The sequence below is a fragment of the Berkeleyomyces rouxiae genome, assembly GCF_048999995.1.
Source record: "Berkeleyomyces rouxiae strain 22BRR77 chromosome Unknown BrBRR77_ptg000001l, whole genome shotgun sequence".
Taxonomy (NCBI): domain Eukaryota; kingdom Fungi; phylum Ascomycota; class Sordariomycetes; order Microascales; family Ceratocystidaceae; genus Berkeleyomyces; species Berkeleyomyces rouxiae.
The window spans coordinates 415,597-439,901 of record NW_027396491.1 but is presented as its reverse complement, the minus strand read 5'-3'; the positions used below and the strand labels follow the sequence as shown (position 1 = coordinate 439,901).

General features: G+C 51.7%; 6 protein-coding genes across 6 annotated transcripts; 3 read left to right on the top strand and 3 right to left on the bottom strand.

Annotated features, from left to right (window-relative positions):
• Positions 1-7,464: 7,464 nt before the first annotated feature.
• On the bottom strand, positions 7,465-9,374 carry BROUX77_000133 (uncharacterized protein; the record flags this gene model as incomplete). Its single annotated transcript, XM_073745747.1, has 2 exons — positions 7,465-9,294; positions 9,345-9,374. 2 exons carry the CDS (start codon positions 9,372-9,374, stop codon positions 7,465-7,467), a joined length of 1,860 nt encoding a protein of 619 aa, XP_073608370.1.
• A 1,629-nt stretch (positions 9,375-11,003) lies between these two features.
• Positions 11,004-11,450, bottom strand: BROUX77_000132 (uncharacterized protein; the record flags this gene model as incomplete). The annotated part of the gene is made up of 1 exon (XM_073745736.1): positions 11,004-11,450. The coding sequence occupies one exon, from the start codon at positions 11,448-11,450 to the stop codon at positions 11,004-11,006; it is 447 nt and encodes a 148-aa protein (XP_073608369.1).
• A 1,604-nt stretch (positions 11,451-13,054) lies between these two features.
• On the top strand, positions 13,055-14,353 carry BROUX77_000131 (uncharacterized protein; the record flags this gene model as incomplete). Its single annotated transcript, XM_073745725.1, has 1 exon — positions 13,055-14,353. One exon carries the CDS (start codon positions 13,055-13,057, stop codon positions 14,351-14,353), a length of 1,299 nt encoding a protein of 432 aa, XP_073608368.1.
• A 299-nt stretch (positions 14,354-14,652) lies between these two features.
• On the top strand, positions 14,653-15,768 carry BROUX77_000130 (uncharacterized protein; the record flags this gene model as incomplete). The annotated part of the gene is made up of 1 exon (XM_073745714.1): positions 14,653-15,768. One exon carries the CDS (start codon positions 14,653-14,655, stop codon positions 15,766-15,768), a length of 1,116 nt encoding a protein of 371 aa, XP_073608367.1.
• Positions 15,769-16,661: 893 nt separating this feature from the next.
• BROUX77_000129 (uncharacterized protein) lies at positions 16,662-17,807 on the bottom strand (the record flags this gene model as incomplete). The annotated part of the gene is made up of 1 exon (XM_073745702.1): positions 16,662-17,807. The coding sequence occupies one exon, from the start codon at positions 17,805-17,807 to the stop codon at positions 16,662-16,664; it is 1,146 nt and encodes a 381-aa protein (XP_073608366.1).
• A 2,934-nt stretch (positions 17,808-20,741) lies between these two features.
• Positions 20,742-23,315, top strand: BROUX77_000128 (uncharacterized protein; the record flags this gene model as incomplete). The annotated part of the gene is made up of 1 exon (XM_073745691.1): positions 20,742-23,315. The coding sequence occupies one exon, from the start codon at positions 20,742-20,744 to the stop codon at positions 23,313-23,315; it is 2,574 nt and encodes an 857-aa protein (XP_073608365.1).
• Between the last annotated feature and the right edge of the window lie 990 nt (positions 23,316-24,305).

The following is a 24,305-nucleotide window of genomic DNA, read 5'->3' as shown; positions in this document are numbered from 1 at the left end:
GCGGGTGGGGCGATGGAAGCGGTGGGCGGAAGCGGCAGGTGAGAAATGTGTCGGTGGCTGGACGTTGAAGCTAAGCTGAAGAAAAAAGAAAAGCTGCAAGGGCGATCGATCCTCGGACGATATGACACGGGCAGCGAGCGGGATGGGAGTGACGCTGGATGGTTGGATGCGAGGTAGCCGGGGCGGGGCGGTAGAGTGGTGGTTTGTGGAGGTTAAAAAAAAAAAAGGCAGCAGAAAGCCAGGTTGGCGTGGAGTGACGGGCCTCTGTACTTGTAGTAACTGCTTGCTTGTAGCAGCACTTTTTGACTTTTTGTAGATTGGTAGTTGCCCGAGTTGTAGTTGCACTTTGTACTACCTGCCGGAACAAAAGGCACCAGGCGGACCAAACGGGAGGCAAGGAAGGAGGCGAGGAGGCAAAGGAGACCAAGAGAAGGGGCAGAGGCGGAGAGTTCGGAGGCGGAGATAGGCCTGATGGGAGGGGCAGCAGGAGATTGATTTATATCTGGAGCCTCGGTAGATGTGTGTGTATGCTTTCTTTCTTGGATAGAGATCAGTTCAGCCGGGTCGCTTCTCTCTGCTCTGAAGCGCCAGACTAAATGAAGGAGGGAGGAGGCAGTGGAATTATATTATAGGGGACAGCCTGACAACCAGAAACAATTGCTGGCCCTCTTCTCTCAGCTTGGCTTGGCTTGGCCCTGCTCGCTTTCATCGCTTGGGCGGCGGCCTGTGACTGAGGGAAAGCAAAAAAGAAAAAGAAAAAAGAATTATTTCTCTAAATTTATTCATTTTGACAGTGTTTTATCCCTCATTTCCACTTATGGCTGTCTGCCATCTTGGCGTTGTTCTTTTTTATCCCTCTGGGGGGGGATTGGGAGTCTGGTGGACCTCTCCGCTGCCGCTTGTTTAAAATCCGAATGACGACGCCCCTGTTCCGTCGAGTTTTGGCGCATGTTACAGGGGCGGACGGGGGGGGGGGGGAAGTACTAGTACATACAAGGAGGCCAAGCGCCTGTAGATTGAGGCATGTGCTGTAGCCGGCAGTGGGAGGCGGGCTATAGCAGAAGAAGTAGCAGCAACACCCGCTGATTGCTACAGCGTGGCCGAGGGCAGCACTCCGGGGACCCGGCAGCCAGACGCCTGTTCTAGCAGTTGCTGTGTTCTTTGTTCTAGTTCGTACTCTTCTTCTGTCACAAAGAGGGAGAAACGACATCGAGAGATCCAGTAGTTACCAAGACTGTATGTAGCCTCTTTCAATGCGGAGGACCCACTTGCTCCACCACGAATCCTCGTCTTGTTTTCCTGCTCCTTCCTTCGCTGGACTAGCGCATCCGCCCTTCCGTCCGCTCCGCCCTCAGGCCCAAACAGGGTCTACCTGCACATCTTTTTTTACATCCTTACAGGCCTGAATCTTGACACAGCGCTTTGTGCTTGCGCGTTCCTTGCTTTCTTTCTGGCCGGCTGGCGCTGTGCGGTGCTAGTCCCTCTTGGGCCTCTTGGGCCTCTTGGGCCTGTTGTGATCCTTGGGGCGGGCTTGGCGGCGTCAGTCTGGAACCAGGCCACAAGAACGGTGAGCTGGCTGGAGAGTGCTGTAACTAGCTAGTTGTAGTGTCTATCTGCTGTCGACTGGGCCCAATCTCATGTGCTTGTGCAGGTACTGGCCGCCTGGCTGCCCGTCCCCCTTTTCCCTGGGAAATTTGCACCAGTCCAGACTGGGAGACCACAGGCTCACTCAGTTGGCCAACGACTCTGCTGATGCTGGCTGGGGAGCAAGCAACCACAATATGCTTGACACTACGGCCAAGACCGCGGCCACGGCAAAGGAGATGGTGGAGCAGCAGACGACGTTGCCAAGAGTCGCCAGCCGTGTGGTGCAATGCAGCTTACAGCTGACCACTATGGACGCACGCTTACTCCCAGCATCTCGCGACACAGCGGCACAGCGGCACAGCGGCACAGAGACCAGGAAAAAGGGTCGTGTTTGATCTCACAGTCCACCCTTCCACACTTGCAGGCTTGTTCGTCTTGTCTTGTCTCGATGTGTTGTGCCCTAATCAAATGCGTGATCGTCGCTGCCGGCATTACGGTATTCCGGCTGTCTGCCTCCAACCCCGCGTAATGTTTTCTCCCAGTCTTCAGCCCCATGTATATGTATGTATGTATGTATGTATGTACATATGGCCACAGTACACACATGTGTGTGTATGTAACCTGTACCTGTACCTCATCCATACACGCCAACCCAAGCCAACCCAACCACACAGCATTTGGCGCCAAGCCCAAAGCCCATGCCATACACTCCTCTCCAACCCCAAACTCCGACTGCCTGCAGGCCTTTGTGTGGTTGTAATAAGGATGGGAGCCGGTGTCTTAGACCAGTGGCCCAAAGGTCACGGTGCTACTTTTATCTATCCCTTGATGAAAGGTGCCATCTCGGACTTGTCGATCGCCTCTGTTCACTCTACAATGCTAACCAACTACATAGATGTGCATGTAACTATGCATGTGTGTACACACATATTGGCCTAGTTACAGCTATCAAACATGTGTGATTTCGGTTATTAAAATGGGTCATCAGATGAGCCATTCTCCAGTTTGATTGGGAACATCTTGATCACAACGGCACTGGCACTGGCACTGGCACTGGTACAATTCAATAGACACGCACACACACACGTATTTGCTGTAACACGGAAAACCCAAGGACACGCGTCTTTCTGTTCCTGCCCACGCATGTCTACATGTTTCTGTATATCTCTGGAGCATCACGTTCTTCTTCCATAGCCTCTCGCCCGTCGCAGATTACCACTGACACCGTCAAAGTAGCAATTTCTTTCCTTCTTGGGCATGCCCCCCCCCCAGCACCAAAAGGAAGGCCGCTGGCCGCTGTCAAACAAACCCTTACCAAAACATATATTGTGTAGTTATACAGAACTCTTCTGTGTACAGGCACACGTAGGAGTATTCCTCCTGCTACTGTTACTACTACTACTACCACCTACTCAGTGGAAATAGAGACGACCATGCAGGGGCACATGAGATATCAGGAAGAATGGAACAGAAAGGGGAAACAGAAACATGTTGGAAGCTAGGTGGAATGCAGAGAAAACCCTTTTCTAGCGCTGCAAATCAACTGGCAATGTTGCTGATTGTAACCGCCCGTTCCTCCAGGAAGCCCTCATTCACAAACAGATGCTTGAGCCTTGAAGCCCGTTGTAGTTGGTCTTGTTACTTGGACCTGCTCTTGTAACAGATGCTTTGCAGATCTCCAGCACCGCCGAGACACAGACGTGAACGCCCGCTCACAGACACAACAGACGAAGATGGAGACACAGACACAGATTACTTTCACTATTCTGTTCCTGGGGATGGATGGTCTGGTTGGAAGTGTACACGCAAGCAGCCCGTGTTTTATTCTGATACACTCACACAACAAAGACGTAGTCAATACCCTTTTTTTTTTTTTTTTTTTTTTTCTGTTCTTCTGGCTTGTCTTCTTGGCCTTTTTTTTCTTGTTTCTTTTTTTTTTGCCACCTCCACCAAGTTTCCCTGTGGCTCGTCCTATAACAAAGTTGACCTGGTTCTTTATGCCGCTCCGTAGGTGTATACATGCATACGTATACAAAATTTCCCTTTCCCTTTTCTTTTTTTTTTTTTTTGTACCAAGCCACACTCCCCAAGACTCCAAGACTCGGCCAAGATCAAGTGAAAATGGCCCGAGGAAACATTGAAGAGTCAAATGTGAGGCGAGGCGCAAGACTTCAGAGATGCCAAGACGTGCCCTCCGGTTTCCTCCTCGCTTGCTGCTAATGTTGTTTTATGCACACCAACCACTTGATGTATGTACATATGTACATGCCCAGCAAATAGCACGACTTGCTGTATTTATCTAGCCACGAAATGACACCTAGACGCAATGCAATACACGGCCGCGTATACATCCGAAGTCCGGAGAATTCTGGTCTCCCTTTTTCGTCCAACACTTGCTTGTACGGCCGTTAGTTGGTCGTGTTTGTTGTTTGGCGCCACCAACAGCTTGCAGATCGCGAGTCTGCATCTATTCGTGGAAGTCAAGACCAACGGTGACGTCGTTGTTGCTTTCTTCTCTTCTCTTGTTTGTTTTTCTCTTTTTTTTTCTCTCTTCTTTTTCTTTTTTTTCTCTTCTCTTCATATTGGCCAAACCCTGCCAATGGCATCGCTACACCACGGGTTTGTCTCTCTGCTGCCAAAGCTCGTGGCATAACCCACCGATACGTGTATTCTCCCCTTCTTTTTTTTTTCTCTTCTCCAGTCGTGCCGTATTATTATTTACCTCGCCAAGGTACCGCCTAAACTCTGCTGCATCTTACCAAATACAAAAAAAAAGGCACTGTTCAGCCAGCGTCTTGTGTGCCGTCATGTGTCAGTGCCATAAATACAATAGAACCCACAATCGGTGATCCAGGCCCGTCCATGTGGATGTGTTGCACAAAGCGCCCATTGTCTTTATGGTTTGTAATTTCTGGAAAGGCTAGAGGCCGCGAGAATTGAATTAGACGAATATGTACCAGAGTGTTGATTTCGAGTGTCTGGTGCTGTTGTTGGCTGTGTCTCCATTCAAACCTTGCATTATCATTTTTGAGGTTGTTTTTGCTTTTGAACTTTGCCGCCAATCTCTATTTCCCGCAACTCTTCTGTCACTTTTCCTTCTTTTCTGTCATTCTGTCGAAATCATACACCGTAAAATGCGTGGTATACCGACTGCATAGTAGCCCACGTGAGAACCATCTGGTGCTACCACGCTTTGCGCATAATTGAGAGATCGCGAATTTGTTTGGTCGTTTGACAATTGTCCAGAAACAGCCATAACACCGCGTTCAGCGATAGTAATGGCCCCAGAAGAATCGAATTCGGAAGCAAGCGTGTCCGACTTCAGCTCTTGGGTATAGGTCCCATCATCTGCTTGCCAGAGCCGCACCGTTCCATCATCCGAAGTTGAAGCTACGAGTCTGCCGTCGTGTGATAAGACCACGGAATGTACCCGATCTGTGTGACCTAGGATCTGCTCACATCGATCCCGCTCACGATTTGCTTCTGGCTTCAGCAATATCCATTTTACAATCTTTTGTTCAAAGACGCGTCGAACAAGACTATTCTTTGGGGCCAAGACAAGAACGGAAGAATAAATTTGAAGAGGTGTGTCAACGATTGTCGATAGATTAACTTGTACTAGCCGCAAGGCGTCTTGCAGAAAGGCTTCCAGATCTCGACTTTCCTCTACCTATAGACTGTTACAATATTTCATCAAGCAGACTGCTTGGATCGCCGCGTCTCCGGTCGTTGATTACCCGACAGGTTGTAGTCGCAACGGTGAACAGTGGGGCGCTAATTTTCACAAGAACATTGAACCTGTCTCTTTCAGGCCATCCAAGAGGTGATTGAGGATTCGCGGTTACCAACGAGTTATACTCTAACCTGGTTCCATGAAGTTCGCGTTCCAAGAAAACGGCGATATCACGCTCAATGGTCCACTCGGCAAGCTGGATGACGAACGTTGTGACGAATCTTGACAAGTTTACGCGGTCACCCTCACCTCTTTTGAAAAAGAAGCTTGCGCCAAGCTGGCCATGCTTTGCAAAGTCATGACAAACGGACCGAGAAATAGTAGACTTTCCCGTACCAGCCATACCATTCAACCAAAAGAGAGACTTGGAAGAAGGATCACTAGCCCACGTTTTGATGTGTTTTATAAGCTCCATTTGGGTTTTTGGCAGATAGACTGCTTCATGTGATTCTTTGTAGAAGTCAAATGATGCTCCATTGCGATGGAGAGGGTATTCAGAATAGTTTTGATGTATTTTGTGAAGATTACTAAACCTGAGATTTCTTAGAGTCGGCCTGAGGAAAGTGGAAGGGGCGTCTTACGTCTGATGAACTTGGAGAACATGAGAGATAGTTTCGTTGAACTTGTGAATGTCCCCTATAAGTTCAATTACTTCTTTACGCTTGAATGACTATTTCAGACCACGGGTCGATAGCCTTTTCCATTCACTGGTAGGCTCGAGCTGAAGTATATGGACTAGTTCCCCCAGTTGATTGTAACTCTGTTTAAGAACAACATTCAGAATGTTTAAGCACCTGTCCCTCTGGCTTCCCCAACATGTCGTGAACTTGCTTGATGACATTTTCTAAATCCGCGACTTCTTGTCGTGGCTGATTGATTACGGTAGCGGAGTTTTCGGCACCTTTGCTGTACTTGTGGTGATTTTGCATAAGGAATAATTTATTGAAGATATTTTCTAGGAGGAAAATAGGACTAAATGCTAAGTGGCTGAGTGGCTGAGCCGACATATTACTACAACAGTACTGAAAGCAAAATGGACCAACTTTGGCAGTCAACTCAACGACTGCGATGGCAATGGCAGCAACACCCAGTTCTTCCATTCTGGAAACGAAAGGGCAGTGGGGGATATCGGCTATTCGTTAAAAATAGGAAACGCAGGTTAATGATGTGTTTCGTGTGGATGAAATGACAAAGGTGAAGTGTTATTGAGAATCAAATCCCTTTTGATTTTCTTCTTCGAAGAGAATAAATGCTGAATTGGAGGGGATATCCAGAGTGGCTATCGAAAATCAGGCTCATCTGTATGCGGGCGAAATGTAAGCTGCCCAACGGCCACGTGAATGGGAGACTGATAATGGAAGTTTGAATCTCCAGTAGTCGTGGAAGGCTTTTCTTCTTGCTGTCCCCAATGGCCTGAGACAGAAGTTGCATAATAAATGTTTGTATCACACGAAATAGAAGGTGTTGGGAGGGAACTACCGCCGTCTAACTAGTTCCCTACGCCGTAGGTCGCATCATTAACTTACGTGACTTCAAGGTCATATGTTAGACCTTGGGATTTCATGTGTGAGGTGGTGAACTTCAGATCACATGGTCTGTGAATAGCCTTTTTCCGCTTGTGCGGGGAAAGGGTCACCTGCACGACAAAACTGATGGGCATATGATGCACAGGGTCTTCCCTTTCCTTTGTGGTACAATCTAATATAGAACATAATCACGATAACGTCTTTGCTCCTACCTTTTAGTCAATCCAGATCTCCTTCATACAGTCATAGTCTAATACTTATTCTATCTCAAGTATTTCAGGTGTAACGTGGCGATCTCCAGATGTTACGATCTGTGCAAACCCTTCCGCTGATGCTGGCATCTTCACGGTAAATCTAATGGGCATATAATGGACTGAAGTTCCCCTATTCCTCATGGCAGAATCTAGGATAGGACATAATCAAGATAAAGTCTTGGCTCTCTCTACTTTTCACTCAGTACAGACTTCATCCATGGTGGCCAAAGTCCAATACTTGTCACCAAACAAAGATTTCAATGAGCCCCGGGCCTGTTCGATCCCTCTCTACCGAAATCTACATCTACACAATGGCTCCACCAACAGTCGGGGGTAATTTAAGGCGAAAGCACTATCTTCCAGACTATGTACTTCGTTGCAAAAGTACACGCTGCATGGATGGCCTCATGAACTCAAGATTCCCAAATCTCATGAAAGTGACTCGCCCAAACTGAGTGCTAAGTACTACAATAGATTCGTGTACTGATGAACAGTTCCCACGGAATGAAAGAGGGATCCAGAAGAGTGGAATGCCATCCCACAATATCCAGCACCGGTCTGAACTTATCCTGATGTGGTTGGAGTTCTCGACGAGAGGCTGGGAAGTTGTTTGGTTGATTGATGGCCAGTTAGAAACATCGATTGCACCGGCATCAGTGATAAGAGAGCTCCCAGAAGACTCAAACTTGAGAGTTTGGGTGTAATTCCACAGGTCCGGAGCGCATGTGCCGTCATCGGTTCGCCAGAGCCGCACAGTTCGATCCCTCGAAGCTGAAGCTACGAGCCGGCCGTCAAGTGAGAAGATCACTGACGTAACGGTTCCAGTGTGACCCCGCAACTCCTGGGCGCAGGTACCGTCATCGGTTCGCCAGAGCCGCACAGTTCGATCCGTCGAAGCTGAAGCTACAAGCCGGCCGTCAGGTGAGAAGGCCACTGAATTTACGTGCCCAGTGTTAATGCTCAACTCCTGGGCACAGGTACCGTCATCGGTTCGCCAGAGTCGCACAGTTCGATCCCACGAAGTTGAAGCTACAAGCCGGCCGTCAGGTGAGAAGGTCACTGAAACTATGTACTCAGTGTGACCCCGCAACTCCTGGGCGCAGGTGCCGTCATCGGTTCGCCAGAGCCGCACAGTTCGATCCGTCGAAGCTGAAGCTACGAGCCGGCCGTCAGGTGAGAAGGTCACTGAAAATACGTGCCCAGTGTGACCCGTCAGCTCCCGGGCGAAGGTGCCGTCATCGGTTCGCCAGAGCCGCACAGTTCGATCCCTCGAAGCTGAAGCTACGAGCCGGCCGTCAGGTGAGAAGGTCACTGAATTTACGCTTCCAGTGTGACCCGTCAACTCCCGGGCGCAGGTGCCGTCATCGGTTCGCCAGAGCCGCACAGTTCGATCCGTCGAAGCTGAAGCTACGAGCCGGCCGTCAGGTGAGAAGGTCACTGAAAATACGTGCCCAGTGTGACCCGTCAGCTCCCGGGCGAAGGTGCCGTCATCGGTTCGCCAGAGCCGCACAGTTCGATCACCCGAAGCTGAAGCTACAAGGCGGCCGTCAGGTGAGAAGGTCACTGAAAATATGTACTCAGTGTGACCGCGCAACTCCTGGACGCAGGTGCCGTCACCGGTTCGCCAGAGCCGCACAGTTCGATCCGTCGAAGCTGAAGCTACGAGCCGGCCATCAGGTGAGAAGGTCACTGAATTTACGCTTCCAGTGTGACCCGTCAACTCCCGGGCGCAGGTGCCGTCATCGGTTCGCCAGAGCCGCACCGTTTTATCCTGCGAAGCTGAAGCTACGAGCCGGCCATCAGGTGAGAAGGTCACTGAAACCACGTATTTAGTGTGACCCGTCAACTCCTGGGCACAGGTACCGTCATCGGTTCGCCAGAGCCGCACAGTTCCATCCGTCGAAGCTGAAGCTACGAGCCGGCCGTCAGTCGAGAAGGTCACTGACCCAACGACGTCAGCATGGCCCTCCAAGATCTGTTCACACTGATCCCACTGTTGATTTGCTTCAGGCTTCAGCAGTATCCAGTTTGGAATATTTTGTTCAAAGATTTGTCGAACCAGGCTATTCTTTGGGGTGAAGACGAGGACAGAGGAATAAATCTGAAGAGGTGTGTCGGTTATTGTTGGCAGGTTCGTTCGTACTAGCCTTATCGCGTCTTGTAAAAAAGCTTGCAGATCTTGACTTTCATTTGCCTACAGACTGTTAGTTTATCGACCATCTCCAGTCCATGAAGGGCACCCACTCTGAGGATTGTTTGCAAAGTTCTCAACATTTTGAGAGCTTCCGGGGCTCTTCCGATTAGACTCATTGCTTCTAACCAATGAAGCAAATGTTCCCGCAAGAACTGAATAACATCACTGTTATCATCGACCTGAACTTCTCCCTTTTGAAGGTGGCTGACCCAGTAAAGACAAGCATATTGCAGTTCTGGAGGAATATGGGGTTGCATAGTTTCGCTCTTAACATCGGCACATTTTGTTCCTGGTAATACGAGTTGACAAATGTCTTGATGCAAGCGCTCGTTCATGATACACAGGCAGTTTTCTGCTAAACTCATGTGTGTTTCTTTTTCATCCACCCAAAAACGACTTGTCCCACGCTTTTCAGGATCGACTAGAAAATCGCGGAAGGATAGATGGAGTAGTTTCACTGGCTTTTCATCCGAGGATGGAATATCAAGCACTGAATGAAGAGACTCAAGCTGGGCATCAATCTCGTTTTTTGGGATCTTCAGGAGCTGTCCCAGTGCATTAGTTGAAAGGGGACTCGCAACTACAACAATAGGACCAGCAATTTGTCGGAATCTTTCACTTGTAGTTTTCTGTTCTTTATCTGACAAGCCATCAGTCAGCCGATTCAAGACGGGCAAGTAAGTCGCGTCCAGAGGCGTTACTTGTCTTTTCCTATACAGATTCAAAATTTCACCAAGTCGCTCCTTTGGACTTCCGGATCTTCGATCGCCTAGGAACCGGCAGGTTGTGGCCGCAAAGATGAACAGTGGAATGGCCATTCCCACAAGAATGTGGATGTTGTCTTTTCCAGGCCAGTCAGGAGGTAATTGGCTTTTGGGGCCCGCAAAGTTGTTGTACTCCGTCTTGATTCTATCAAGCTCGTGTTTCAAGAACGCGGCAATGTCACGCTCAATGACGCTAGACGATATTTCATGAAGCACAAAATCTTGAAATGATCCCTTTACAGCGCTGAAGCCAAGACGGATGGGTAGGTCAGGTCGACTGGTGACAAGCCACTTCAGTTTCATGTTTGGGTTGGTAATCTTTGTGCAGGAGGAGAAAAGATTAATGATGAGCTTTATATCATCGTCATTATCGCACTCGTCAAGAGCTTCGATGACAAAAACAAGGGAAGACGTTTTATGGGAATCAAGGGAAATGCTGGTGAGTGGTTCTTTGATCAGCTTCTCAAATTGTTCTTTTGCCCCCTTTCTCACAATACTTTTGTCGGCATTAATTGCAGTTCGAATGCTTTGTGCGAAGTCCGGGTACTTCTCCGTGAGCTGGATGGCGAGCGTCGTGACGAATCTTGACAGGTTTCCGCGGTCACCTTCGCCTCTTTTGAAAAAGAAGCTTGCGCCAAGCTGGCCATTCTTTGCAAAGTTATGGCAAACGGACCGAGAAATGGTGGATTTTCCTGTGCCGGCCATACCATTCAACCAAAAGAGAGACTTGGAAGAAGGATCACTCGCCCATTTTTTGATATCATCTATAAGCTCAGTTCGTGTTCCTGGCAGACAGACTGCATTGCGTGATTCGTCGTGGGAGTCAAACGATGCTCCGCTTGCAATAGGAAGAGTATCCAGAACAGCTTTGCGACAGAGTTCGTGAAGAAGATTGCTAAACCAAAGATTTATTAGAGTTAACTTGGGAAAAGCGGGAGGAGCGCCTTACGTCTGATGAATTTGGAGGATATGAGAGATGGTTCCGTTGTACCCTCGAATGTTTTGAATAAGTCCATTCACCTCCTCACGCTGGAATGGCCATTTCAATGCGCGAGAGCCTAGTTTTCTCCGCCTGGCCTTATGTTTAGTCTGGGGCTGTTGGTCCGGTTCCTTGGACTCAAGCTTTTGCTCTAGCTCCTTGAGCTTTGTGTGGCTCTGTTTGAGAATATCATCCAGACTCTTGGACTGTTCGAGGTCTTGTCCCTCTGGCCTTTCTAACAAGACTCGAACTTGTGTGGCGACCTTTTCTAAACCAGCGACTTCCTCCTTCAGTTCATCGATTTCAGAGACGGAGTTTTTGACAGCTTTGCTGTAATCTAAGCAAAGTGAGCCAAGTTTAGCAGTCAACTCAACAACGGTGATGACAGTAGTAGCGGCACCTAGCACCTCCATTTTGGAAATGGGAGGGGAGTAGGAGATATCGGGTTCTCGTTGGGGAGGGGGGGGGGGGGGGCCAATAGCAGGTTGAGGATGTGTTTCGCCGGAATGAAATGATAAAGGTGAAATGTTGTCGAGAATCAAGGATCCCTCGATTTGTTTGGGGAGGGGAGGAAATAAAAGCTGAATCGAGGGGGCTTAAAGAGCGTCTTGAAGAGTCTGCCTTATCCTACTGTATGCGGGCGAAATGCAGGCTGCCCAACGGCCACGTGATTGGCCTCGCATACAACCATGACAGAAAGCGAAGCCCTTGATTTCATCGGCGCAAGTATTAGCCTGTTGGATGGCTAAAATGGAATGGGATACTGATGATGGAAGTTTGAATCTCCAGTAACTAATCGTGGAAGACTTTTCTTCTTGCTGTCCCCAGTGGCCTCAAACAGAAGTTACACAATAAATGTTTGTATGACACGAAATAAAAGGTAGGTGCGCAATCTAGTAGTTCCCATTCAAGCCTAGTGCCGGAAAATGTTGCGATACCTTCTGAGGACATATAAACTTTGCGTCGCCTGGCTGCGCTAACATTCTGACCCGCTGGGAACAAGACCCTGGCCAGTAGAGTTGATCTAGATCCAGAGTCATTCAGGCGTCGTAGGCAGTGCACCGGGCGCCGGGATAGACGCAAGGCATCTCACTATCTTGTGTACGGGCCTATTTCCGCTCCCGCGTGAGAGAGGGAACGCTTTCTTAGGATGCAGGGTTACTATGTGTAGGGTTTGCGTTTGTTTCTAGAAATAGTCGTGTCTGTTGTATGCCGAGCATCTCTCACGAGGAGATCGGTAAATAAAAATACGATCATCATTTTCATTTTTTTCAAGTAAGTAACTGCGGAACCTCACATTACACACTAACTAATGTCTTTCCTTTCTTCTCTCGGCCTGCAGCCTCCCCTAAGATCGCCGATCTTTGTCCCGCCGTTTATCCTGACTCACACGTATCCACTCCATAGGAGCACCGAACAATCCGAATGACACAGATCCACGCCCTAATCACAACCCAGTCGTTGCATTCTGGCGCCCTTCCTTTAACTAATAATCGGCTAAACTACCGTCATACGTTTTGCGGTGCGCAACTGCCTCATCTCCAACTCTGCCTTCTCTAGCCGTCGCCCAACCCCACCTACCGTTATGCCGCAGCTTCTTCATTCAATCCGCTGTCCTTCTGAATCGGCGGGGCTGCCTGAGGCCATGATGGCCGGTTGCCGGCCCAGATGTATCGGGCCATTCTAGCGTCCATAAATACCATCATCGCCTGATTAGCAATCGTCGTCAATTGTATCCTTTTCCCTTCCATTGTCAACATCATTGTCCTGGGCCTGTTCCGCCTCGGGATCTACATTTATGCATCATTAGTTATCATAGTGTGTTCTGATTATTAATACCCTCTTTACTCTCCGAACTCTCCGACCATCGGCACCTCGACTATTTTCCTCTGTTAAAAATCTTGACGATAATCAGGCCTCCTTCTTTCGTGGTTCTACTTATCCAACACTCGCTGTCTTACTTACCCACAATCCGTCTGCTCTTACCACTCCGGCTTTGTATCGTCATACCGTCATCATGTCTCTCTCGAAGCGCGCCGAGCCTATCGCTTGCCAGACACCCCTGACTAAGATATGGGCGGTCATTGCGAATGTCTGGGATCCTAAAACAAACCCCACCGGCTTTGTTAGTCTCGGTGTAGCTGAGAACTCGCTGATGCACTCTACACTGGCCGAGAAGCTGCCCATTCCCAGCGACATTTCCTCGTCTCATTTCACCTATGGAAATGGCGTCAACGGCTCGGCTCGGCTCAAGACTGCCCTTGCTGTCTTTTTAAACCAGTCGCATTCTCCCGTCACTCCGGTATTGTCGGAACACATCATGTTGACCAACGGATGCAGTACGGCTATCGAGCAGCTGTCGTGGATGGTAGCCGACCCGGGTGATGTTTGGCTTCTTGGTCAGCCATACTACGGGACTTTCATTCCCGATCTTGGCCTGCGGCCCAGCGCCGAGGTCATGTCTGTGGCCTTTGGCTCTGTTGACCCACTCGGTGCAGATGCTGCACAGGCATACGAAAAGGCCATTATCAAGGCCCGAGGTCAAGGGAAACGGGTTGCTGCGCTCATGCTGTGCAACCCCCACAATCCCCTAGGCCGCTGCTACACCCGGGAGGCCATTGTGGCTCTGATGAAGCTGTGCCAAAAGTACCAGATTCATCTAGTGGCTGACGAGCTCTATGCTTTGTCGATCTGGAAGAATACTGTTGATCTAGACGTGACTCCGGTAGACTTTGTCTCCTGTCTCTCCATTCCCACTGATGGCCTGATTGATCCCAAGTTGATCCACGTTCTTTGGGGCATGTCCAAGGACTTTGGCGCCAACGGTATCCGAGTCGGCATAATCATCGACCAACACAACGAGCCTCTACGACAAGCCTTGAACACTACTTCCATCTACAGCTCTCCCTCTTCATTGTCCGACATGATGGCAATCAAAATTTTTGAGGACAAGGCATGGCTGGATAAGTACACTGCCGAAAACAACCGCCGGCTTGCAGAGCGGTTTGCTGTCGTGGCTCGTTGGGCTAACGAAAACGGCATTGAGTACGCAAAGGGTGTCAACGCCGGCTTCTTCCTGTGGGTGAAGCTGAGCGATGTCTACCTCAAGCATCACCCGGAGTCAAGCAACTCGCCTACCATCAACGATGAAGTCAGTGAGGCTCTCATGGCCAACCGCGTGTTTCTGGCTTCCGGCACCAACTTTGGATCTGAACAGCCTGGATGGTACAGAATAGTTTTCTCTATCAACGAAACTAGCCTGATAGAAGGTCTGAGTCGTGTGTTGAAAACACTCAAGGGGGAGGTGGTCGCTTAGATCTGGAGTTCCTAATGCTGTGACCTGCGCTCTTCGCATGTTTTTTTCTCTCTTTTTTGGTTTCTTAACTAAGTCATTTTTCTTCGAATTTTATTTAATATATAGTATGTCTTAGAAAACAGCAACCACTGTGTAACTAGTTGACTGTTGTTGAGGAAGCTAAACTTGCGCCAACTCGGGCAACTACTGACTACACCATACCCTACATGTCAAAACCCTAAAGGAAGTGAAGATTTTAACCCCTCCATTTTTCTTGGACAATGTAAACATTTTCGCTCACTCAACTCAGGCCTCATCACATGGCGACATCTTTTCCTTTGTTTGCTCTACTTCCGCTTGAACTCCAGGATCATATCTGGGACTTGACCCTATCGATACCCGATACCCTACCCGCTGGTGCCTACCATGCGACATTAGTTCGAAGCGTCCACAGTCCAAGCCGACATGCTAAGCACCTAGAAGAGGCAGAGGAGCCAGAAGACGATGTCGACCCTTACACATACCCCCATGCCCCACGCCCATACACCGCCGCACAGGCCGTCGCCCACGCTGTAGCCCACTCCCGCCCGCCGCGCCACGCCACGGCCTCCCCCGGCTCCACGCACATCTTCCTGCACCGCGACGGGCCCGAACTGATGAGCACGCCGCGAGACACGCTGTTTGCGTCCATCGCCGCGCTGCAGGTGACGTGCCGACGGGCGGCCCTGGCAGTGCAGCGCGGGCAGTGCGGCAGAGCGGCGCAACGGCACGCGCCGGAGCCCGGGCTGCTGTTGCGCTCGTCGCCGTGGAGCTCGTGGTCGCTGTCGGCGCGGCGCATCGACGCGTGCAGCGAGCTGGTTGTGCTCGAGCACGGGTGGCAGCGGCCGTGCAGTCGTGTTGCGGCTAGCGCGGCGGCCAGCGCGGGCGTCTACGGCAGTTGGGCCGGGCAGGTGCAGGGCTTGCGCGCGCTGCGCCACCTGGGCGTCGTGTGGCCTGGGCCGTGTGCCGACGGCGGGCTTTTTTACAACCGCGAGAGCGTCGGCGGGCTGCTGGCTGTGTGGAGCGAGCTGGCGGCGTTGTATGTGGTGGTGCGGCCCGAGTACTTGGGCGAGGCGCCGTGGCCGCCCGAGGCGGCGGCGGTGGATGTGCAGGAGTACCTGGCGGGGTGTTGGCGGGAGGGCCCGTGCGCAAAGATGTTTATAACGGCGTCGCGCGAGTACTTTGAGGTGGCGGTGGAGGATGTGGCAAAGGCTGGGCATCTCTGGAGAGCCATAGAACTGTTGAGCGATGCGAGGCAGCAGACGTGGCTGTGGGCGCGGCATGGGCGGAACCAGGGCGTGCAGCGGCCGTGGACGCGCTGCCGGATCATGAGCTGGCGGAACAGACCGAGTAATACAGCACGGCCATCTCCGAGTCCCAGGAACACATGTGACTAGAGCCCCGCTTCGGGTGGTGGTATGCTAAGTAGATAGAGAACGGTTAGAGTCAGCGGATGTGGGGAATAAACATGGACCGGATACCACGGAAGGCAAATAATAGCCATCAGCATACAAAACCATCATGACATCATTGGTATCAGCCGGTTTTATCGCCATGCAAATCGTGTGCCAGCTCTCTACCATCAACACTCTGACACGGCATCATGTGTGGATAGCAGCACTGGTCGTTAAAGTTGGGTAACTAAGAATGTCATGAACTCGGAACCATTGTTTTTTTCAAGTCTCTGAATAAAATCGGTTTTCATGAAAACTTTCCGGGTCCTCTCATACTGTTGGCTGAAAAAAAAAGTCACAGCTATCCAAGATCTAAAATACTTCGGTGGCGGGAACATCAGGAGATAATCAAGAAGTTTTGTGGGCTTGAGGCTGTGTTGTGCAACACTGTCTCCAGCACCGTGCTTGAACTGTGTCAAGAAGTGAGATTTGGGGGCCGGCACGTGATGATTGAGATCTTGGAAATTCCTGAGAACAATGCCGAAAAGACGCTTTGTTAGTACTAGAAAGGCTAATATGACGGACTAGCTACAAGTAGTCATAGTCGCAAGTGGATTGGGCATCAGGCAGGTCTTTGTCTAACTAGTCATTTGTTTGGGCATTCAGAGTCCTGCAGCTAACTATATCAAACACAGGTATTAAGCATTAAGCACCATTCTGGCAGCAGAGTAGTAAAGATGAAAAAAAGAAAACACAACGGGTATATCACGCCTCTTCCGCATCGGGTATCAATCAGGAGTCTCTACAAGGCCCTCTCCACGCTCCTCCCCTCCTACTCCTAATCTTCACCTCCTTGCATCAAGTCTAATCAGACCATGCTCCCTGTCACAAACTCCTTACAGGGAGGCAGAAACACCAGTCTTGCCAGATGCCAGGCCCTGGGCGCTACCGATGAACAGGGTCTTGCTCTTTGCCATCGAAACCAACCAGGACCACATGCGCATGCTGCCAACCTGGCCAGTGCCGGCCGACTTGCCTATGGACACAAAGACCATGGTGCTCTGCGAGGCCTTGAACTCCTTGAAGGTGGTCTTGCCGGCAATGGCCAAGTCCATATTGCCAAACAGGTGAGCCACCTGGCCATCGATGCGGGCAGCCTGCTTGGACTCGAGGTTGCCAATGTCTCCAGCGCCCCAGATGTTGGCAGCCTTGGCGGACTGCAGGGTGGTCTTGAGGTCCAGGTTCTTGTTGCTGTCCAGGAGCGAGTCGGGCAGGAAGCTCGAGTTGACGCGCGTGCCAAAGACGGGGAGGAAGAGCGCGTCGGCAAAGGTTTCGGCGGTCTGGCCGCCGCTAGAGTAGGTAATGGTAATGACACCGTCAGCCTCGGTGGCACGGCCGCTCGTCTTGACGGTCACACCAGCCTTGGTGAGGGTGTTGGTAGCGGCCTTGCGCACGCTGTTGGACAGGCCAGGCAGCACAGAGTCGCTGGAAGAAACGAGAATGACGTTCTTGGCCTTGGTGCCGGTGTAGATGTTGCTAAGCTCACCAGCGATTTCAACGCCGGTCGGGCCAGCGCCACCAATGACGATGGTCTTGGCGGATTCGACCTTGTCCTGGAGCTTGTGTAGCTCATCGAGAGTCTGCTGGTACGAGTCGAGGGTCTTGAACGGAAGACCGCCAGTCTCGGAGGAGCCAGTCGCAACTACCAGGTGGTCGTAGGTGAGCTGCTTCTGCTCTCCAGAGTTGGTAGTGACAGCAACCGAGTTGGACTCGGGGTCGACAGCCGTGGCCTTGCCCTCAATGTACTCGAAGGCGCCAGTCTTGTAGGAAGCAAAACCGGGGAGAAAGTCAATGAACAGCTGCTCATCCGACAGCTGGCCGGGAATCAGGCCACGAACAGCGGCAATGTTCCAGTAGGTATAGTGAGAGGGCGAAACCAGAGTGACCTTCAGATCAGGGGTCTTGGGAAGCGTGTGCTTGAGCAGCTTGTGGGCAACACTGAGGCCAGTGAAGCCGGAACCGAGAACAACAACGTGCGGCATGGTGAGTGCGAGAGTTGAAGGAGGAGATGGTGGTGGTTTGGGAGGAGGAGAATGTAATGACAAGGTGTTTGAATGAGTCGTGAGAGTATCAAGAGAAAGACTCGGGCAGCACAACTGGGTCGTGGATCTTTATATACTTGGCTCTACTTGAATACAAGCATGAGGCTGCAGTTCCTCTCGACGGGGCTTACGTAATGCATATCACAGAGGCTACAGCCCCTTTCCTCTCTCTTCACATTCGGACGAACGATTGCCACCCAAAGAAACTGCAGAAGACAGACAGCCTCAGTAGCACCCTGAAATAACTGCCTGAAAGAGCAAAAGAAGAGAAAAGCCCATGCTAGTCAGAGTGCTTCAAAAATTGGGCTCGTGGGGTTGCACCAAATCCCGCGCGCGATAATTGGCTGATATTGCGGGTGAAACGAGCATAAACCAAGCAAGCATCCGACGCACAACAGCGTCAAGGGCTCCAGATGGCGCTGGAAACCCTACGCTGTGGCTTAACCCTACGCGCTAAACGGACGGAGTCCCGCCATCACTAACGCTTAGTAATGGAGGAAAAGCCGCCCGGCCTTCGACGATTGCTGATTACATATACTCGATGACATCTTACACAGCACACGAGAAAAGGCAAGAATCGGTCTGGAAAAGTCTCGAGGTCTGAGCTTTGTTTGCCTAGGAATGGATAGACAGTGCTTGGAATGCAGCGGTACAAGCTGGTCGGTTGCAGCTTGTTGTGGAATACGTGCATATGCATTTGTATGCGTGTGGTTGTGTGTGTGTATATACGGTCACGGCCGCTCGACCACAGAGTCTAGGACGGCTTTTATGCAGCGGTGTTTAGTCACTTGCGTACGAAAGCAGATGCGCTTATTACAAAGAGACCCGCGATAACAACGTCACTGCTTGCTTGCGCCTGTACTTGATCGTATTCCGACCGCACGGAGCTATGGCCACAGACTTTGGCGGAGAAAAGCCGGATGGAACGAGCTCCGGCCTCCGACAAAAGCAGGAAAAAGATTAAGCATAACGAAGGGGGCAGCAATAGGTGCAAGTACAAATAGTTGACGTACACGTAGTTTGTTATATGCAGCAGCATTTTGCTGTCAGACGTGCGTTGCAGTTTTCCTGTCTTTTGCATAAAAATGCACAAGGCAGATATCCATCTACTCTGGGTGAAGTGCATATCTCCGCGACGAAAAAGTCAAAAGTCTAGTCACAAGTAAGTATGGGCAAATCTTGGGGGCCCAAAACAGCTGCATGTAAATCAACCTCATGGCCTCCCTCGTCCGGCTGGCCTCCAATTCGATTCCATTTCCTCCTATTCGAGCTAGGTCTCGTTCTGCTGTCGCTTCGGCAACGGTAGGGAGGTGCGAAGACGATCATGCCCAATATGTAACCCTATTCAGGCGTGCCTGACCCTTACTTGTCTCGCATCATTCACACCCACCTGGCGGAAAAAGAAAAGCAAAGGATGGAGGCTCGCGAGGGGCCGGAAAGAAAACAAATTGTGTGATCTCGGGGGCGTTAAATGTGGATTTTGTTTCGCGCAGGATCGGGAAACATTGGCAGATGGACAGGAGAGCCCAGGCTGTTTTTGAAAATGTGTCTTACTAGTCACCACAAGGGTAATTTCGTTTCACGCATAGAGATACATTCGACGTCATGCGAAATATAGTTATAGTTGCGTATCTAGTAGCTAGATGGATGGTAGGACTCACTAGCTGCTAGTACATCGCTTCCTTATCCCCCACAAGATTGGCTTTGTGGCCAACTAGTCAAAGACTACTGGGCTTAAGCTTAGACAAGGGCACAACGACACAGCGGCTTGATTGTGGCGCATGTCGGCCGATAGACAGCGAGTACATACAGCCTTTCCATGTCCAGGGTACCGCCTGTTTGTGTAGCACGGCGTCGGCTATGCTCTCTGGGCGCGGCTCAAGGCGACGATGTAGAGACACAAGAAGCACATGGCGGGTGTCAGTTGTGACATGACAATGACAGGCGGCCGACGCCATGGCAGGTGGAGGCCGAAATGAGGCGGCGCCCACACGGACACAGACGTAGACTTGGACGCAGGCGGTCGTACTTGAGTTGTATTTGGAGCCGTGTACGTACACAGGGCGGGTGGGAGATACATTTGGACGTGTGTATCGTCTCCCTCCCTTCGCATTCCTGGCACCTCTCCGGAGCATGGCTCCTGCTCCATTCTTGCGGCGAACACAAGCACGGGGCAATAATGCGCGCCTTGTTTGTTGATGTCCAGCCGTGCTGGCGGGTATACAAGAGCCATGCGGTCCCTGAGTGGCCGAGGGCGAGCGACCTTGGCCAACGTCGACCAGCGTCCCGCAGCTCATCATCAGCTCTCAGTCACTCTCGCCCGCAACCACCACACCACGCAGCCACCGTTTCCAGACCGAGACAGCCGCGCCTGTGGAGGAGCTTCTTTCCCCTTGAACAAAGCCGCCGTTGCAATACGAGGCCTTGGCTGCGTTGTCTTGACCAGTGTTCGCCCCTCGCGCCCCTATCAAGGCTGTATTTTGCAGTGCAGGGACCAGCACCAGATCTGTGCTGGACAAGCGCAAGACGTCACACTGCCGTGACAGAAAGCATAATCCGGCCCTGGGCGTGTTCTCGTGTTGTGTTGGGGGTTTCATTTGCCTCTGGGGCTGATTCATCGGTGTTGCACGCTGTGTGCCAGAGTGCCAAGCCACTGGCCAGCCAGAGGAGGACGAGGATTCCCAGAGGAGCCACAGGGCCACAGGACCACAGAGCCGCCAGAAGGGCTGTTGGTGTGTCCGTAGCCCACAAGTACAGAGGCTCCTACAGGGCTGTGTCACTGAAACTACAGGCCGGGAGCCCACTACCCATCCCGCCCCCAGGCCAGTATATTGCGTCCAGCCGATCAGTCCTCGTTTGGATTCGCTAGCCACCATGCCCTTCGACTCGCTTCCACCCTCTTTTACTCCCGCGCATCCGCTCGCTTTGCCTCTTCCAACTCCATCACCGTCGCCATCGCCATCGTCTTCGCCCTCGCCCTACGCCCTCGACGCTTCACCCTGCGACAGCTCGCACTCTAACCAGGCGCAGCGGCCACCACAGCACAGACCTGGCCTTATTCCCCCATCCCTCAAGCCCACCATCACGCATGTCATTAGCGAACGCGACCTTCACTCAATCGCTTCTCCCACCCGTCTCGTCCGTGACTTGCCTCCAAAGTCTCGGCCTGCCTCTCCTTTGCCCAGCTTCATTGTCTCAGAGCCTTCTACAGCACATTTGTTGGCCAACAGAAGCACACACCAAGATACTCACTTGACTTCACCTTTGCCCACGTTCGTGGCCCAGTATCGCCGCCAGATTGACCCTGACCTTAGGACAGAGTCCTCGTATTCCGCTTCTTCGTCTTCTGCTTCCTCGTCTTCAGGCTCCTACCACCGGCGCCCCCCGGAACGCTCGCCATTCGACAACTCCTACGCTGTTCCCGAACGAGCGCCTTCGTCTTTGTCGACTTCCACAAACCACTCCAGACACCACTTGGGACCATCGCGCTACGACGACGCCTCTAGTTTCAGTTCCAGCGGCCGCGGTAGCCCGATACACCGCCATCTTACTCCAACCAGCAGCAGCGGGAGACCTTACAAACCCCGCTCTGCTTATACCAGCGACAGTGCCAGCGACCGCACACGCTATCTCACTCCGACGAGTGGCCGCAGCAGCCCAATGTCGAACCACAATCTCTCAACGGCCCCGATGGCCTCTGAATCCGCGAGCAACCGCAATAGCCAGGTCAGCGCCAGCGGATCGCCCGGCTCAAATCCAGACTACAGCATCAGGTCATCCGGCCAGCCGCCCTCACCAGTCTTTGGCCCCGAAGTTCCCCTGCATCAGGACTTTGATGTCAACACACCCCTCCCCGTAATCCGCAGCCCGGGCTCCAGCAGCAGGTCTCCCTCCCGCAGCGCCTCGTCGCTCCGTGATCCCTTCCAAGACGACCGCCACCAAAACTACGCGTCGTCCCGCAGCCTGGACCCTCGCCTGGGCGAAGTCAACCCACAAATCATTGCCGATGACGGCGACGACGGGCTGGTCTATGGCAAGCCAAGCCGCAACTCGCTCATTAACCTGCACAGGAAGTCCGCCAGCTCCGTACCTCCCAACGTCAAAGCTGCAGCTGCCATGGGTGGCGCAGTCATCCTGAACACGCTGCCAGTTGCCAACTCTGCCGAAAACAGCGCCATGGGTTCAGCTGCAGATGTTTCCACCACGCGTGGATCTGCATACAACGTAGGAGCTGCAGCTGCTGCGGGCTATACGCCCGACGCATTAGCCGAAAAGGGCCAGGATGCCCTCGACCTCACAAAGAAGAAACAGAGACAAAGAAAACTGTGCTTGATTATTACGCTTGGCGTGCTGCTGATTGCTGCCATTATTGGCGGCACGCTCGGAGGCTACTTCGGCAACCGCAACAAGAAGGGCAGCTCAAGCGACAAGTCTAGCAGCAATGGCCAGTCAGCATCAGACGACGCGCAATCCAACGGCATTCTCACCAAGGACAGCGCCGAAATAAAACGCCTGTTGAATAATGAGAACTTGCACAAGGTCTTCCCTGGAATTGACTACACGCCACTGAACACCCAGTACCCGGATTGCCTGGAAAACCCGCCGTCCCAGAACAACATCACCCGCGATCTGGCTGTCCTATCCCAGCTGACCAACACCATCCGCCTCTATGGTACCGACTGCAACCAGACCGAGATGGTCCTAGAAGGCATGAAGAACCTGGACGTTTCCAATTCCATGTCCGTGTGGCTGGGTGTGTGGCAGGACTCCAACACCACCACCAACGAGCGCCAGCTCGCACAGATGTGGGATATCCTGGACAACTACGGCACGACGCCCTTCCGCGGCATCATTGTGGCCAACGAGATCCTGTTCCGCGAGGAAATGACCGAGACCGAACTCGGCAACCTCATGTCCTCGGTGCGCAGCAACCTGACCACGCACGGCCTCGACGCGCTGCCCGTCTGCACGTCCGACCTGGGCGACAAGTGGACCGCGTCGCTCGCCGACAAGAGCGACGTCATCATGAGCAACATCCACCCCTTCTTTGGCGGCGTGACCTACGCCGACGCCGCCAACTGGACCTGGTCCTTCTTCAACACCCACAACGATGCCTTCTTCAAGTCCGACGCCGCCGACAACATCATCAGCGAGATTGGCTGGCCGTCCGGCGGCGGCACCAACTGCCCCACCGGCGTGACGGGCTGCGGCGACGCCGGCAGCGTCGCCGGCACCGAGGGGCTCAACGTCCTTCTGCAGGACTGGGTGTGCGATGCGCTGGCCAACGGCACAAACTACTTTTGGTTCTCGGCCTTTGACGAGCCTTGGAAGATTCGCTTCAACGAGGACGGCAAGGAGTGGGAGGACAAGTGGGGCATGATGGACGTCGACCGCAACTTGAAGGACGGCGTCGTCATTCCAGACTGCGGTGGACGGACCGTGTCTTGAGGCTTGTCCCCCGCGTTTTTCATGTTTTTCTTTTTTCTTCTTATTCTTCGTATTTTGTATTTATGGAAAGTCTCTCTGCGAGGACTCATGGCCATCTTTTCTCATTTCTTCTTGGATCTACATGCCATTCACTCTCCTTTCTCCTTGTTGCTGGCGTTGTTATAGCTGGGCAAGTCTCCTTTTTTTTCTTCTTCTTTTTCTGGGTCGGCGGCTCATTCTCGATGCAATCTGTCTGCACTTTTCTGAATTTTCTAGGGCCATATTACTGTTTTTTTTCTCTTTTTCCTTTTCTACACAGCTCCTCAGCCACTTTCCCACCGCCCGTGTTTCACAAGCCTGTTGCTGTTGCTGATATGTCCAAAGCTTTTTCTCCTGTTGTACCTGGTGTTTCCGGCGTTAAATTGTGTCTCCGAGAGATCCTGTTGTTGGCACGGGACATCTCACTACCCAAACTAAAGTACTTTGTTTTTTCTACAACTATTGCTCTCCACCTTTTTTTTTCTTGCCTGTTTACGTATTCCGGGACACATGAAGCCCTTGGGTGTTTTCTAGTTTCGTTCTGTTTTGTAACTATCTGAAATTACTGCGACTTTTTTTTCTCTCGGGAATTCTGCGTAATACACACATGAAACATTCCTCACCCTCGATTGTCTGCTTGCATCCAAAACAAGAAAAGAAGCACATGGTGACATGGTCAGAACTTGGTTATACATGATGGGTTTCCTTGGAACTTGTATTACTAGCCCGGCACCGCTTGGTCAGACATACATGCGACGACGACGACAGGCGACAGACCAGACCAGACCACAGGCCAACGCGCCAGCCGTAGTCAGCTCTCAAAACCACAAAATAAAAATAAAAGCGTCAGTTCCCCTCTCCCTGCTGCGAACGCCACTTGAGCCCGCCCGATGATGAACTTCTCACCGAGCTCCAATCAATCGTCGTTTTAGCCTTCAACCGGGATTTGGAGCTTGGGCCAGCTAGAGATCC